The sequence below is a fragment of the Abramis brama genome, assembly GCF_963993115.1.
Source record: "Abramis brama genome assembly, chromosome: 9".
In the NCBI taxonomy this organism is placed as follows: Eukaryota; Metazoa; Chordata; class Actinopteri; order Cypriniformes; family Leuciscidae; genus Abramis; species Abramis brama.
In genome coordinates, this window is record NC_139971.1 from 27,293,845 (window position 1) to 27,310,487 (window position 16,643).

Below are 16,643 nucleotides of genomic sequence, written 5' to 3' on the forward strand. Positions count from 1 at the left end.
TCTATACAATGAATATCAGTTATCTTCTAAACTGTAAGTCAGTCTGATTCATTAAGAAGCAGAAGGAAGTATTATAGACCACTGGACCATTTTCTCCATAATCCACATCAGACAATGTGGGTTGAATAATAACTGCAGTCTAGGCTGACAAACACTTCCTATTACAATTTCTAGTAGACTGCAGACATCTGTGAATGCAAATGTACCGTTTTAAAGCTCCCCAATGATTTCTACTAATAGTTGGCAATCCATCTTATTTTTTTCAATGATGAGTGTTGGTTATGACCCAATAAGAGCTTTCCTACAACATTCAAAAGAAAAATAACAACCAAAGTCTGGTTAATAATAACAACCAACTCTCCAGTTCTTTTATAACTTGTCTGACTGGGGTTGTCATATTTATCGGTACTTTGGTACCAAGTCAATACTTTAAAAACTTAACGGTACCAGTCTTTCTGCAGTAACGGTAGTATCGAATACCGGGTCAATCCGGTACCCGGTGACAGGCACTACTTTCAAACTCTCCCGTGCATATTTGTGTGAGCGCTCTGTGAAGAGCATCAAAGGTTTAGATTTACAACTTGTTTTTGCAGTGTTGAGCATTGTAGCCAATCACAGACATGCTTGTCGAGTGTGTAAATGCAATGGCCAATCAGAGGTGTTAAGTTAATCAAAATCTGCTCTATACACCAGAGTATATATACGAGGTATAAAGACAGATTTGTTTATTATAACGAGAGTTTTCACTCAGTCAGTGAGCTTGCGCTTCAGCCGAACCGAGGTGATATCAGCTTCATTGACTATAAAGATAGCGCTCTTTGATTGATTTTTTGATATAACCTATTCATAATTTGAATAACATTTTTATTTGTCATGCTGTCAAGTACACTAAAAAAAAATGACATGATCAATAAGATTAAGTTATGACAACAAGATTCAACTTCAGTCAGTTTAATGTAATTTAAGTTGAAATTACTTATTAATTTAAGTTGATTGCATTTTAAAATTTATGACAGCAACTTTATTTTTTACACACTGCAAAGTTTCAGGAGACACGACTGTATTAAAATGAGGGATTGATCCTGAAACTGAGATGTTTGATAACAAACAAGACAAAAAAAAATAAAAAAATCAGAAGTGTCAAAATGTCTGACTAATTGTTTTGTGCAATTCGAGTTTAATCAGAAACCCAGTCCTGCTCTGAAAAAACAGGCTTCAAAAAGCCAAACAATTCCTTAGTATGAAAGTATAGTAGTTTTGTTGCAGGACTATAAGACCATCTGAAGAATAATTAAAAGGGAAGATAAATGTTTTACAATAGGGAGGGACAAAGTCTTTTCCCAAACATCCTTCTAAAGTAGTGAGATAATGTTTAACTTGGCTGATACTTTGCTTCGAAGGAAAATCATTTCAAATAAAACTAGATACACCCAAAAAAAAAGGTACCCTACCAAACAAAAGTTGAGACGGTAAGATTTGTCTTTTATATGTCTCTTTTGCTCACAAAGGCTGCATTTATTCGATAAAAAAACAGTAAAAAAACAGTAACACTGTAAAATATTATTGAACGTTTTTTATTTAAAGTGTAAATTATTCTTGTGATGCAGATCTGAATTTTCAACATCATTACTCCAGTCTTCAGTGTCACATGATCCTTCAGAAATCATTATAATATGCTGGTTTGCTGCTCAAGAAACATTTCTGATTATTAATCAATGTTGAAAACAGTCGTGCTGCTTATTATTTTTATGAAAACCGTGATACATTATTTTGGGTTTTGTTGATGACATTCAAAAATAAACAATTGTTTTTTGTTTTGTTTTTAACTGTGTATTTAACAAACATACATAAACAGTTAAATTTAATTTATTAAAATTTTTCCTTGTTTATTTCATAAAAAATGTTTCTTACAACATGCCAGTGCATTTTTATTTTTATTTTGAGTTAAAAACAATCACAACAAGTAGAATTTCCGACCTGAGTCTATGTTTGCTTCACATAACTAAGCTGAAAATATGTTGAAAAACACAATCTTTCATAAAATAGGCTTTTATGAAGCAACATAAATGGAGAAAACTACTGACCAATGGTTTGAAAAAATACATCTGCAGGGCTTAATGCAAATTAGACATGCAGTGACAATTAAGCAATTTACAGTAATGGTTTGGGTTCTGTTAGATTAATGACCATTTGGATATATAATGAACAATTTTGTGATAAATCTCAATAGCCAATAATTTAATTACTAAATTGTACTACTGTTCACTTTATAAACAAACCTTATCTTGCTCTGACTGAATCTGACAGGATGGATGGTAAACTGATCTCTTTTGAGCATGCTCACCTAAAATATTCACGTCATTATTTTCTGACAAGGTTTATAAAATTATAATTTCTGCTTTTGCTGGTAAAATAAATCAGTTGTGAGGGACAGAAATCTCTTTGCTGTGACACCAACATCTGTGTTTGCTGTGACATCTCTTTGACCTGCGCACCGGGTTCAGGGTTCGTCATAAGTAATAAAGAGTAGACGGAACAAGTCATGGATGAACCAACGTCAACAAGAAAGCTACATTCTCACCTCCCAGAAAGCTACCTCCTGCACTTGCAAATGAAATGTTGATTTATGATCGAGTATTTTAACAGTAATTTTCCACCGTGTTCCATATTTTTTTTAAATTGAAGTAGGCCTAACCCTTTAAATTTTTGCGGTTATAAACATTATGCCATAAATGATGTCATTTGAGCTTAACTTGTGCTGAACTTGGTATAATCCTTTCCCTTGAGCCTAATTAATGAAGCGTCACTATTTGAAACTGTTTTTGTGAATCTATACAGACTGGGAGGAGTGTCACAGAAGAAGCATGGAGGGAACAGTGGTCGTGTTTAATATTATATGTTGTAGCATAACCACTTAAGGGCCTGCCAAGTGCAATGATCACAGCACGACTCTGAAAGATGTGGAAAGTGGAGAGAATACAACCCAGCGTCTGTTCGCCCTCTGAAACGGGCTCTGGTTTCTGTTCAGTGAGATGCACTTTCAGTGAATAAAACATCCCTCCTCACTCAGGTGCAAGAGTGAATGTGGCAGTAATGCAGGGAAATCGACTGAGTGATTCAACTGGGTGCTTATCTTTATTTTGAGTGAGAAAAAGCAGATCCCTTACTAACTTTATTTACTTATAAAGGCAAATGAAGGCTCAGGTTTCTGTCTGTAGTGCATTAAACAAGGCCAGCTGAATGTATATGACAATTCTCAGGCGGCAAAGAAAAATGTCACTGCTGAATGGGTAATAAACTAAAAAAAATATGACCAAAATAACCCTTCAACCTGCCACTGGAAATAGCAACAGATAACAATGGGATAGTTTGAAATTTATAAAGCGCATATAAAGACACTGCAAATTAAATATAAAACACAAAAATAACATGTGCATTCTAGAAAATCACCCGGACTGTTTCCTTAATCAAAGTACAACAAAAATTATATTCTACAAAACAATTTTTGTCAAACCCACGTATAGGTAAGTCTGTTTTATTGACTCTCTCTCTCTCTCTCTCTCTCTCTCTCTCTCTCTCTCTCTCTCTCTCTCTCTCTCTATATATATATATATTCTATATATATATATATATATACCTGTGTATAATTTCAATATAATTGAAATTTCATAATATTATAATTGAAATTTCATAATTATTATAATTGAAATTTAAAGTGTATATACATAGTAAAATAATTATATTATATATTTCACTTGACATCAATACATTGTGTGTGTGTGTGTGTGTGTGTGTGTGTGTGTGTGTGTGTGTGTGTGTGTGTGTGTGTGTGTGTGTGTGTGTGTATACAGTTACCGGTCAAAAGTTTGGAAACATTACTGTATTTTTATTTATTTAATAAATTTATGACGATAATAAATCAGCATATTAGAATGATTTCTGAAGGATCGTGTGACACTGAAGACTGTGTCACATGATTGCTGATGAAAATTCAGCTTTGCATCACAGAAATAAATTATATTTTATAGTAAAATAGAAAACCATTACTTTAAATTGTAATAATATTTCACAATATTACTGTTTTTCCTGTATTTTCGATCAAATAAATGCAGGCTTGATGAGCATTAAGGCCCTTTCACACCGGATGCGTAACGAAAAAGCGAAACGAAAAAGCGAATAGTTCGTGTGCGAATAGTTCGCATCAAAACCATTCACATCAGCCGCGACGCGAATTTGCGACGTCTGTGACGTTCAGAGAGCTTCAACATTCCAAAACTTTCGCGCGAATCGCGCCGACAGCTGAGAAAACATGGACACTTCATCATCATCATCATCCAGTCATAGTCATAGCATCCAGTGAAGACGAGCTTTTCATTTTATTTAAAAGACAGAAAAGAAGGTTTTGGGTGCACCCAATCTTACAGAACAGCGAGTCTGAAGGGGAGTATGCTAATGTGCACAGGTTTTTTTGCGTCTTCAACTAAACACAGTGCGTTTTGTAATGTCACTACACATTACATGTAACACACGAAGTAAGTTAAAAATCATTCGACTAGAAACTGTAGATATCACAGAAAGAATGTATAGTATACTAAAAGCAGCCCTAAATAGTCTCACTACATTTTGTTACGTGTTCAAAGTAAACACGGTCTCTGTCTCTATCTTTGACGATAATAGTGTTCGCTTTCTATCCCAAATGTAGTTTGGCCTGCTAGCCTACACAGCACAGGACTACACAACATACTCACAGTCAAGATAACCGAGTTGGTTGGCAATGCTACGCCACACATTGTCTTTCAAATTGTTGTCCTTGTAGTATATGATTGGCTGAAGCCTATTCTGTCGCCGCAAAAGTAAAAAAAAAATCGACATCGAAGCGAAAAAAATAAAAGTCGTTTTTTCGCCGCAGCACATTCGCGTTCGGTGTGGAAGCACTCATTACACAAACAGCTGATCAAAAAATAAACCCATCGCGCGAATTATTCGTGCGTCAAAATCGCGTCCAATGTGAAAGGGCCTTAAGAGACCTTTTTTCAAAAACATTAAAATTAATGTTTCAAAACTTTTGACCATTACTGTATACAGTATATACGTAGGCTATGTGTGTTACTGACATGAGTACCAAGTGCATAATTTCCTTTTAAAATAATTTGATAAATGCATGACATATCACTTTATTCTATAAAACCTATTTAGTTTGAATTCATTTTTAGTAAATTTAAATAATACACATTATTTTATGTTTTGTTATCTTAAACCCCCAAAATATCAGGTGGTGCAACGGTCCAAACAAATAAACAGACTAAGAAAACTAATTAAAATTGAGTCTTAATAATACAAAATTAAAAACTTAATACTATGGCATAATTTTTGGTATGAAACCTTTCATATACAAATGGTAAAAATGGTTAAACCAGGTTTGGTTTGGTTAAAAAATGGTTTAACTACCTGACATAAAATGTAAAAAAATGTATTTAAACATTTTGAAATGTTATTTAACAACTAAAAATTGTTTAAACACATTGCTTACAAAAATATGCATTACATCAGTTTTGAAAAACACCTTTTTTGAAGCTTTATTTGTCAATGACAGACATACATGCATACATGCATATATAAATTGATTGTCTGTCATACTCATACTGCACGGACGTACACTTTGTCATATCGCTAGAAGACATGAATTATAATAATCCGAGTGCTACAAGAACACCTGTTCTTACACTACAGAGGTAAACAACATCAGACGTTCCTCATTGCCATTCGTGCTAAATCTTTTATGTGGCAAAGTTAACAAGATGGAAACAGCCTACAGGATGTTTATTTTTAGACGACAACATTGTTCAAAGAATTAGAAGTCACAATGAATAATCAGATTCACATCAGACTAAGAAAAAGTTCAAACCCCTAAAAAAAGGCCCATGGCTTCCATTTTAATAATGTTTCGAGACTGTTGAATTAATGGATCAAAGCTACAGTAGAGAATAGCAGTTTTGTCCTTACAAGGCAAGAAAAATATTGGCTGGCAATTTTAAAAAGTGTTCCACTGTCTGTCATCAAAAAAAAGCAATAAAAATTGGCCAAACATCAGTTGAGAGGTCAAAAACATGTCACGCCTTTGACCAAAGCAGACAAACGAAAAAAGAATGGCTGAAGAACAACCACATGATTGCAGTCCTGCAAGCCCATTTTTGTGACTGCAACACATTTACTGACAGTCAAAACTATGATATCTGATAGCTTTTCCTCTGACAATAGCAGTCAGAGACTTGCCTTTGTTCAAGCCACTACAGGATTTCTGCACCATTAGTCAAAATGAAAGCAATTATTCAACACTGACCCTCACCAATTAAAAAGTGAAATCAAGAACATTTCTAAATCATATTTCCTCTTGAAATAGGGACTACACGACATTCCTCCCGGGTTAGTGACATCACCAACCCTAAAATTTACATAAACCCCGGCCCCGGAACACAATTTATAGATTATCATGACAGAATATGTAATCAATGACTAGAAGATAACTACACATAAACTACATAAATTCATCAACTAACCATTCAGAAACGTCCTGTTGCATTCTACATGTTGTCACTTCTTCTTGAGTCTCTCCATCATTGTCTGAATCATAAAAGGTTAAAAGTTTTTGAAATTTTCAGTGCATGTCTGTGAGGTAAAACGACACAAGCTGTTGAAGCTCCGCCCCCTGTGCCGGGAGCAGCGGCTCATTTGCATTTAAAGAAACAGACACAAAACGGTGCGTTTTTGCTAACCCTCAAAAATTGACAATTTTAACATGCTATATAAAAATATCTGTGGGGTATTTTGAGCTAAAACTTCACATACACACTCTGGGGACATCAAAGACTTATTTTACATCTTGTGATAAGGGCATTATACCACCCCTTTAAGGCTATTTTTAAAACCATTATTGACATTATTTTGCATTATTTTTCACATCCACCCAAATCTTATTACAATAATGCAAAAATCTCTATGAAATATAAAGTAAAATATTTTTAAATTACATTAGTTATATTGCCTGATTTAAATATTAAAACATTAAATTAGAGTAATGAGAATCTTGTAAGAATCATCACTGAAAATAATGAGGAATACAATAAACGTAAATGTCCAGAAGCATAAGAGAGAGAGGAAGCATTTTAAGAAACAGAAGAAGAAACATCAGGCCTGGTCACACCAAGACCATCATGCTGTGAGCTGTCAAAGCCACAAGACATGATTTCCCCTTCAGCGGAACACTGAAAGAGTTAATTTCCCTTCATTTTAGATTCATTAGTGTTTCACACAGATATTTCCAAACTAATAGCTTTACAGTCAACAAAAACATACACATAGGCCTACACAAAAAAAATGAGGTAGCTCATTTGAAAAAAAGAAAATGCAAAAACACAATCGATTAGCTGCCTTATTCATTCCATTCTGCTATATCAAACAAATGTTTGATTAAGAGCTAAGCTCCTTCATTTACTTTATCAGGATGTCTCCCCTCAACCCCGGATCCCCGCGGGAGGTTCTCATATCAGTCACGCTAGCGGCTTTGTTTACAATAAACCAACCACGCCGTCCCACCAGTAGAGGAACCTGCTAAAAATGCAAATTACATTGAGACAGACGTGCTGCAGCTGTGCCACGACCACCTTACCTCCCTCCTTCAAGCGTTTGCAAGGGTTCGTTCACAAAAAGGCCGACCCGGAGGGGTCTGACCTCAGGGAGATGGGAGAAAGATTTATGGACATCATTTACCTCTTCAGAAGGCCACAGCTGTTACCGAGCCTCTGCAAAGCAATTATCCCAATAATTAGAGCCGCGGTCCGGACTGCTGAAGCAACCGTTCGCGGGCAAATGAACTTGGCGTGTGGTGCAGGAGGTGAGACTGAAGGATGAGTTTACAGCTCAATGCCAATGCCAAAACCAATGGACTGCTGTTGGCATGGATGCTTGTAGTGGTTCTTTTGTATACATAGATTATAATTACATATTTACATATACATATATTACTAAGGTACTTGTCCAAAAAAAATTTAAAAAGTGATTGCAACTCCAAATAAATAAATACTATACATACTACCCCGATACTTGTCCAAAAAAATGCACCACAAAAAAGTGAATAATTACTAATACATAAATTACTAGTGCTGTCAAATCGATTAATCACATCTAACATAAATATATACACATACATATATACACATTATTATATTTATATGTGTGTGTGTGTGTGTGTGTGTGTGAGAATATGTGTATATATATATATATATGTGTGTGTGTGTGTGTGTGCCTATGTGTGTGTGTGTATATATATATATATATATATATATATATTTATATATATATAAATAATAAATAATAAAATATACACACATTTATTATGTAAACAAAAACTAATGTTAGATGCGATTAATCTCGATTAATCGATTTGACAGCACTACATAGGCTAATATATATATATATATATATATACACACACACACACACATATATATGTTAGATGTTCTCTGCAAGCTACAGCACACCAAGTGCACATATTGCCCATAGACAGCATTTAGACCAATTACTACAAGCATATTACCACCGAATACATCAGAGCAAGAAATGAAGCCACCCACATTTCAATTTTCAGAGGCATGAATGGATGATTAAAAAGAAATGAACTCGAAGCGTACATCAAATTGCATTTCAAGGCTAACGAAACAAAGATTCGACACCCTAAATGGGACACGCATAATAGCCATGTTTCAGGCAGACCACTATCTGAAATGTCCCTCAGGTGTAGAAATTAGTTATCACGGACCAGAGAGCAAGACCTCGCTTCAACACTAATGAGAGCCTGAGTCAGTGAATTACTGAAGACAGAGAGAGAGAGAGAGAGAGAGAGAGAGAGAGAGAGAGAGAGAGAGAGAGAGAGAGAGAGAGAGAGAGAGAGAGAGAGAGAGAGAGAGGCATAGTGCCATCAATATGGGTTTAAAGCTGTGGCTGTAATGAGAGCTAGATTTTAGCATACTGTGGGCGAGACTCCGATATAAGAGACATTTCAACAGAAGTTCAAGAGGTTGTGAAAGTCTAGTGGAGAAAACTGCTGCTGTAAGATGTTTCTCGGCTTAAATTAATTTGTGTCTAGTTGCAAATGAACCTTGGCCCTTGTGATTGCCAGATGAAAAGTGGTGCACCATCAGAGGCTAAGCAGTGACGGAGGAGTAGCTTAAAACAAATGTTTAAGTAAAACATTGCTTATTAAACATGAGCATATTTATTTTTTTATGCTCATGTTTAATAAGCATACATGTCTTAGATCACATCAAGATCACAGATAAAAGTCTTCTTTTCTTTTTTTTGTTTAGTGACCAGGGACTTTTACACTCCAAAAAGAAACAGTAAAGTATACATTAAAAGTTAGTTGAACTTGTGCACTATATTACAAGTGAGAAGCCGTATGATAGTTTGGGTAAAAAAAAAAAAGACTACAATTTTAGATATTTTTCACTGTGAAAGTAGATCTTGAATTCTATGTTCTTTAATTTGCATAAATTCAAATATGGTGCATCAAGACACACCACAGAAAGTTTGGTGTCTAAGACACTGAAACTATTTGTTTAGTCTTGTTCAGCACACAAAACTATTGTATGGCTTCAGAAAACATATTTTATATACACTATTGTTGGATTATTATTATTATTGTACAAAAGATGTAAGCATCAAGACTTTATCATTCCAAACTAATTTTATTATGAAAATAAGACTTGGACATCAGCTGTGGCAGGACAAAAGTTATCCTGTAATAATTTCCTCATCCACACAACTAGGCCACTGTGCCAACAAGCACGGCACGGCAAACTACAAAAGACAAATCAAGTTTTTAAGGTTGTTCTTTAATTAGTCCAATTCACATTAAAGGTCTGTGTTTGTGCAGCTATAAATGCAGAGAAAAATAATAATGTTTCCTTATTTATATATAGCCTAAACATTTACTTATTCATTTAGATGTTACAGTCAGAGTCAAAGCTTACGCACCTGCGATTAAAGACTCTGTGAAAACGTGGTCAGGATGTAATTTCCCTGTAGATCCACAATAGTTTGTCACATGGTAGTGGTAGCCTATATTTACAGCTCAAATGATTGGGTGAAAACAACCTGGCCTCAGAACTGAGAAACTGCACTTGAGATAAACAGAAATGCTAACACATTTCTGAGTTTATATCAGATATTATGGACCTCATTGGTCAAAACAGGGAAGACAGACAAGTGTATTCAACAGGGCATTTCATGGAGCCTTTAACAAAATAAATAGATAATATTTGAACAAAATTGTTTCAATAGGAGTTTAGATCTGGAAAGCTTGTCTACTTCACTTATCAGTGTGAAATTAACAAAGCTAAATGACAGAAGATAAAACAAAAATATCACCCTGAGTTCAAGTTTACAATAATAATAATACAAATACATTATACATACATACATATATATATATATATAAATATATATATACATATATATATATATATATATATATATATATAAAATACTACAAACAAGTATTATTAAAAAAATATTAACACAATTATATATATAAAATGTATTGTGTAAAATTATTATGTATCTGTTAATTTTTAAATGCATATAATTATAGAAAAATAAGCATCATCATTAGGATTCCTGCTCACCTCCTTTTTGTCCTGCAGGCATTCCAGTACAGACAGGTTATTTGTCCAGGTGTGTTTTGGACACAGCCGGGTCACGTCGTCCCGGCAGGCCTGCTCTTCTGCCAGCTTCCAGCCGGTGGATCTTCGAGACTGAAAACCGGAGGACGCGGCGGCAGCGGCAGCAGCAACGGCGTTATTCCCGGGATTCGGTGGCGCGGCTCTGAACTGCTGGTTCATGGCGACAGCCGGAGGATGGACATTCCCGAAACCTGGAAGAGGTTTAAGAGCCTGCACGGTAAGAAGGCAGAGAGACATGAGGAGCAGCAGCAGCAGAACACGTCCACACGCCGCCATCTTCGGCCACAACAGCTGAATCAAGCTCCCCACTGACTGACTGACTCTTGCTGCTGAAGATACAGCGCTGACCAGACAACCCTACTACGGCGAAGGCTTTGCTTATGAATATTAATTACGTAAAGTGACGTAGGCCCAGTAAGCTTTACTGATTGGCTATATATCTCACGCTCGTAAATAAGCCTCAAACAGCTGTCCAATAAAAGATTCTTACTACGAGAAAGGCATGGACCATGAATGTGAATTAAGTTAAGTAAAAGACACTCCGGGAAGGTTACCAAGCAACCGTATGACCTTCGTCATAGTGGGATCAGTAAATCGAGTCCGCCTCAGAAAACTTGACGAGTTCGATAGGACTCACCTCATATATTGTTACTAAGAAAATGCAAAACCAATGCCAGGGGTAATACAATTGGGAATTCAATTAAAGGTTACAAAGTCAGGAAAATACCATAACAATGACACAGTGAGACAGTTTTAAAGGCTCTGGAGTTGCTGGATGTAAGGAGAGTGTCCAGGTAGGATTTAAGTTCCTAACAAAAAAACGAAAAAGTAGGGCTTAGCACCCTGAAATTTACATTAGTGTAAGAAAACTTTGCTAGGAAAATAAATAAATGTATTAAAAAAAATATTGGTCCTTTACATCTTTATCAAAGTTGTGATAACCAAAAAAAACATCTTTGAAAAACAAAGAAAAACTCCTTCCAGAACAGACTTGAACATTCCAAGAAGAGATGAGAAAAAAGACAAAAAAAGAAAGAAAAAAGAGTTAATGTCAGGAAACATCTTTTTGAATTAGCTTCACAGGCTAAAAAGATTAAGTACTTTGTAAGACGTCCTTTACCTTAATGGTTATTAAAAATGAAATCCCCATTCTTCCATGGAATGTCGATAAACTGGCCATTCCAGTAGGACACAATGCATGGAAGAAAAACAATCTCAAATCTCAATCTGAAATACCTGTCTAATTCTCCTGTTCCAACCAGAAGAGTTAGATAAAAAAAAAAAAATTAAATTCCCAACCATTGTATCAAAGGATGAGCTACTGACAAAGGAGACGGGGGTCAAGCTGAGTCTTTGAGAAGAGTTATGGCCCCACAAGGAATGGCATCCATCACAATAGCAATTTCTCGTGGAGTGATGTTATACCTGTTCAAAAACTCTCAATAGGAACTGTCCATAAGCATTTTTTTTTTTTTTTTTAATTGAGAGGTCAAAATAATATTATTATTGACCCAATCTTGGAAAAACAAAGATTTATTTTTATAAAGAATATAAATTATTCCAAATAAAAAAACGGTGAGGACTAAAATTATGTTTATATATTAGGTGCCAGGCCAAAATCACTTGTTTATTAAGATTTGATAATTTAAAGGGCAATTTAGTGATGTTGTAGTTACATAACAATAAGAAAGGGAGACATCCCACCTTCCCAAGATTGGGAAGACTATTCCAAAATGAAACAGGGTTTGTTAAGTACTGTTTTAACCAATTTATCTTGAAATTATTCTTAATTTCTTAAAGAGTGCTTATAAATTTGCAGAATGGATCACCAAACCCCTGCTTTTAGAGAGATAGAAAAAAAACTGGTATATAATAAAGAATAAAACTGTCATCATTAACTAATTCGCTTTAGTCTAATAAATCCAGTACAAGATGGATATTTTGGTTGCTATATGTCTCTTTGGCATAAATCTTGATTGAGTCTCATCAATAACAGAACTCAGGACACACTTAAATCTTTTGGCCAAAGCCCAAGCTAATATTTTATAATCATTATTGAGAAGACAGATATGCCACCAATTATCTATCAAAGAAGTAACTTTTTTAGGTTTAGGTAGGCTATAAGAGTTAGGAGTCCTTGTGTTAAACTAGAAGGCAAAGTTTCTGACTGAATACTCTCCAAAAACATCTCTACCAGGAACGGTGTTAATTCTTCAGCAAAGCTTTTGTAAAACTCCTGGAAAAGCTCCATGTAAAAGTTCCTGGAGGTTTAGAACAGAAGCTAATCAATGTATTTGTCGGTTGCTTTTTAAGCTATCGCCACATAGTGATAAGGCATACAGATCGTTGATCACCAGACGCCATAGTTATCCTATTTGTTTTCCTCAGTTTTTAAAGTATTTTAATTATGAAACACTACAGTACATTTATATTTATTTAGGGGTAGATTAAGGTAAAGGTTTAGGCTTGGGGGATAGGTTTTTAACCATTAATGTGATTCAATAATTTATTTTATGTTTAACTAATAGATGTAATTTCATACTTCATAAGATTTGAAAGCAATATAAGCCTTACAAACCATTCATACATAGAACGTAAAATAATTTACTGAAAAAGATGGTTTTAGTCAATGACATCCACGCTTGTTTCTTCGCAGGAGGCGTAACCTGTAGTAGAATGCGAACTTGCAGGGGCGTGGTTTGTAGTCCTGTGGGACTTGTGAGAAATGCTGCCAGAAACACACTGAGTGATACAAATTTACTTTGTACTTTGATGTCATACACCGATCGTTCGGTGCAGCGCTGCTTCAAGTCAAACTCAAGTATTGGTAGAATTTGGCCGTGTTTCCACTGAAATTACCCTGAACAATTTGTCTAAAAAATTACTTTTTTTCCCCCTGACATGTTGCTTTCTGCGTTTCCACCGAGGTCTAAAGTACCGTGAAGATTAGGCAAATAAGGAGCTAGGTGGTGCTGCAGCTCCCCCTATAATAGCCATAGCACCTGCCCAGCACCCCCAAGAAATGTCTGTAATTTTTTATATTTATATTTTAATGTCATGTTTGAATAGTCTTTTTCATGTTGTTAAAATGGGAATTAAATAATAATTTTAAAAATATATATTTTAGTCTAAAATAACAGGTGATCTTCTTTGGCCAATGGGCGCAGCGCCCGGTGAACCTTTGACCTTAACGCATTTCAGCTTGTTTTTGATAGCGAGTTTGGAAATTTAGCAAAGTAAAATACACCAAAATGGATAGTTTTTTGCTCCCTAAACGTCCATGTTCTGAGTCACAACCTGAATGGAAACGAGACTGTGAAGGTGCAGACACACCGCTCGTCGTCACAGAGCCCCAGGAACAAGAAAATCCTGGGGATGAACTTGAAGACGAAGGAGAAACGCCGGCGGCGTTTTCCATTGAGGATGCTAACGTTACGGTTTGTGCTGCAGGTGATATTAGCAACCATCCTCAAGAGGGCCCAAGAAGGCCAGTCCTTCAAAAATACCCCACACGGCAATTTGGGAATCAGCAGAGAAGTTTTAACAAAAGTTGGATGGATCAGTATTCATGGCTGGAATACAGCGTGGCCAAAGATGCAGCATTTTGTTTTGCGTGTAGGCATTTTCTGAAACGAGGGCACGGATTTCATGTAGAGCCAAAATTTACCAGCAGCAGCAACGGATTTAACAACTGGCGGAAAGCTTTAGCATCTCTGAAGAGCCATCATGAAAGTATGGGGCACAAATTTGCAATGGAAGGATGGAATGAGTTCAAGCAAAAAGAGACAAGCGGATCTAAAATAGCAAACATGCTTGATAAGGGACATTCTGCGTTAGTTATGGAAAACAGAAAATACATGAAAGCTGTGGTGGAGAGCCTGCGCTTCACAGCCTGCCAAGGGATCGCACAGCGAGGTCACAGAGAGGGTGAGGAGTCACACAACTTGGGAAACTTTCGTGAGCTGCTGCATGTCATTGCTAAGTTTGATCCAACAGTGGACAAGAAGTTAGCTACTAACCCATCAAACGCCAAATACACTCACCATGATATTCAAAATGAGATATTTGCTGTAATGGCAGAAATGATAAGAAAGAAGATAAGTGATGAGGTGAGAGATGCCGAGTGCTTTGCTGTTTTGGTGGATGAGAGTAAAGATACAAGTAAAAAGGAGCAGATTTCTGCCAGAGTCAGGGGAAGTGCATGAGGAGTTTTTGCATTTCACTGCCGCAGATGGATTGGATGCAGACTCTCTGCTAACCAGCATCAAACACACACTCAGTCATTGTAATATTGATATACATCGCTGTGTCGGTCAATGCTACGACGGAGCATCTGTGATGTCAGAATGTAATAATGGTGTGCAGGAAAAATTCAGAAAGGAGGTGCCGCAAGCCATCTATATACATTGCCATGCACACAAGCTGAATTTAGTGTTAGTGGACTGTGTACATAATGTCAGCGCTGCAGCAGAGTTTTTTGAGACACTACAAATGCTCTACAAGTTTTTTTCTGGATCTGTGGTGCACAATCTATTCATGAGAAAACAAAAAGAGCTCGACACGACAGCACAAACAGTGGAACTCAAGAGACTGTGCCATCTACTGTGCCATTATAATGCGATCTGCGCCATCAAGAAAACTCTCTCTGCTATCCGAGCCACCCTGCGTGATGTCATCACTCAGTCACACCCACATCGGAGGACATAGGCAAGAGCCATCAGTGCCATCATCGATGAGAAGTTTGTTTTGCATCTCATCATGTTTGAGGATTTATTTAGAACAACAAAGTTCATGTCAGATCAGCTACAGGCCCCCAATTTTGACCTCGTTGCGGTAGAGGATTTGGCCCAGTCTGTCCTTAATGCTCTATCAGAAAAGCGCACAGACACTAAGTGGAAAGAAATCTAACAACAAGCAGAGACTCTGTGAGCAAACACAGGCACAACACATACTTCACGCGAGAAAAGGCAGACCCAGAAAACTCGACACCTGGAGGATTTTATTGTGGAGGCCCCGATAGAGAGAACACAGACAGACAACACCGATGACATGAGAACGCACTCTTTCTATCCAGTTATAGACAGATTGATGGTGGAAATGAATCGGCGCTTTTCAACAGAGATAAATGACGTACTGAGAGGTGTGCCAACTCTCAGCCCAAAACACACATTGTTTTTGGACAAACAACTTCAACTTCAGCAGAGCTCTACCAGGTGTGGCGGCTTCTACAAAGGAAGGAAGAACAGGGACATGTCATCCACAGCACACAGGAGTTCCTATCCTTAATGCGGCCATATAAAGATGCATTTATGGACCTGTACACGTTAATATGCATAGCCTTGACACTTCCTGTCACATCAGTGAGCTGTGAACGCAGTTTTTCTTGCCTGGACCGTGTAAAAAACTACCTGAGGAACAGCAGTGGAGACGCTAGGACCAGTAATCTGGCACTTTTGGCTATAAACACGGAGAGAACGAGGACCCTTGACTGCGATAACATCATTGATGCCTTCGCACTCAATCACAGCAACAGACATATTGTTTTGTTGTAAAGACGTCTATGGTAAGTGCTTGATTTCCCCCTCTGTTGGCTATTACAAATTTAATCAATTTGGTGGTTGAAGCACAAATCTTGACTCTTCATAGTTACATCTATGATGCTCCAACAATAGGAACACTGCTGATTCATCATTAGACTAGTGTTGGTAAATGGCTGTGTGATTTTGTGATCTGAGCATTTTAGGCCGAAGCGCGCACAGTGTCCGTTGCTTTCTGTTGCTGTTGTTTGCTGCTCCATTGTATTCAGGGCTCGACTGTGACAGAATTGTGTGAAATATTATTTTCAGAGGTTTACATTGGCAGGCTTATGTATGTTGTATCTATAGCCCTTGAGCTGAATACTTT

General features: G+C 36.6%; 1 protein-coding gene across 2 annotated transcripts in view; it reads right to left on the reverse strand.

Moving 5' to 3' along the window:
- The window catches only part of glg1b (golgi glycoprotein 1b), a 49,291-nt gene extending 38,248 nt beyond the window's left edge, over positions 1 to 11,043 (reverse strand). Inside the window, exons 1-2 of one of the 2 annotated variants that reach the window (XM_084123572.1) lie at positions 7,768 to 7,831; positions 6,558 to 6,621 (exon numbers count right to left, since the gene is read on the reverse strand). In XM_084123572.1, coding sequence (XP_083979698.1) covers positions 6,558 to 6,560 — 3 coding nt within the window. In that variant the 5' untranslated portion in view covers positions 6,561 to 6,621; positions 7,768 to 7,831. Of the gene's footprint in view, positions 1 to 6,557; positions 6,622 to 7,767; positions 7,832 to 10,682 lie in introns of those variants that run through there. The other variant, XM_084123570.1, reaches the window with a different exon arrangement.
- Positions 11,044 to 16,643: the final 5,600 nt, after the last annotated feature.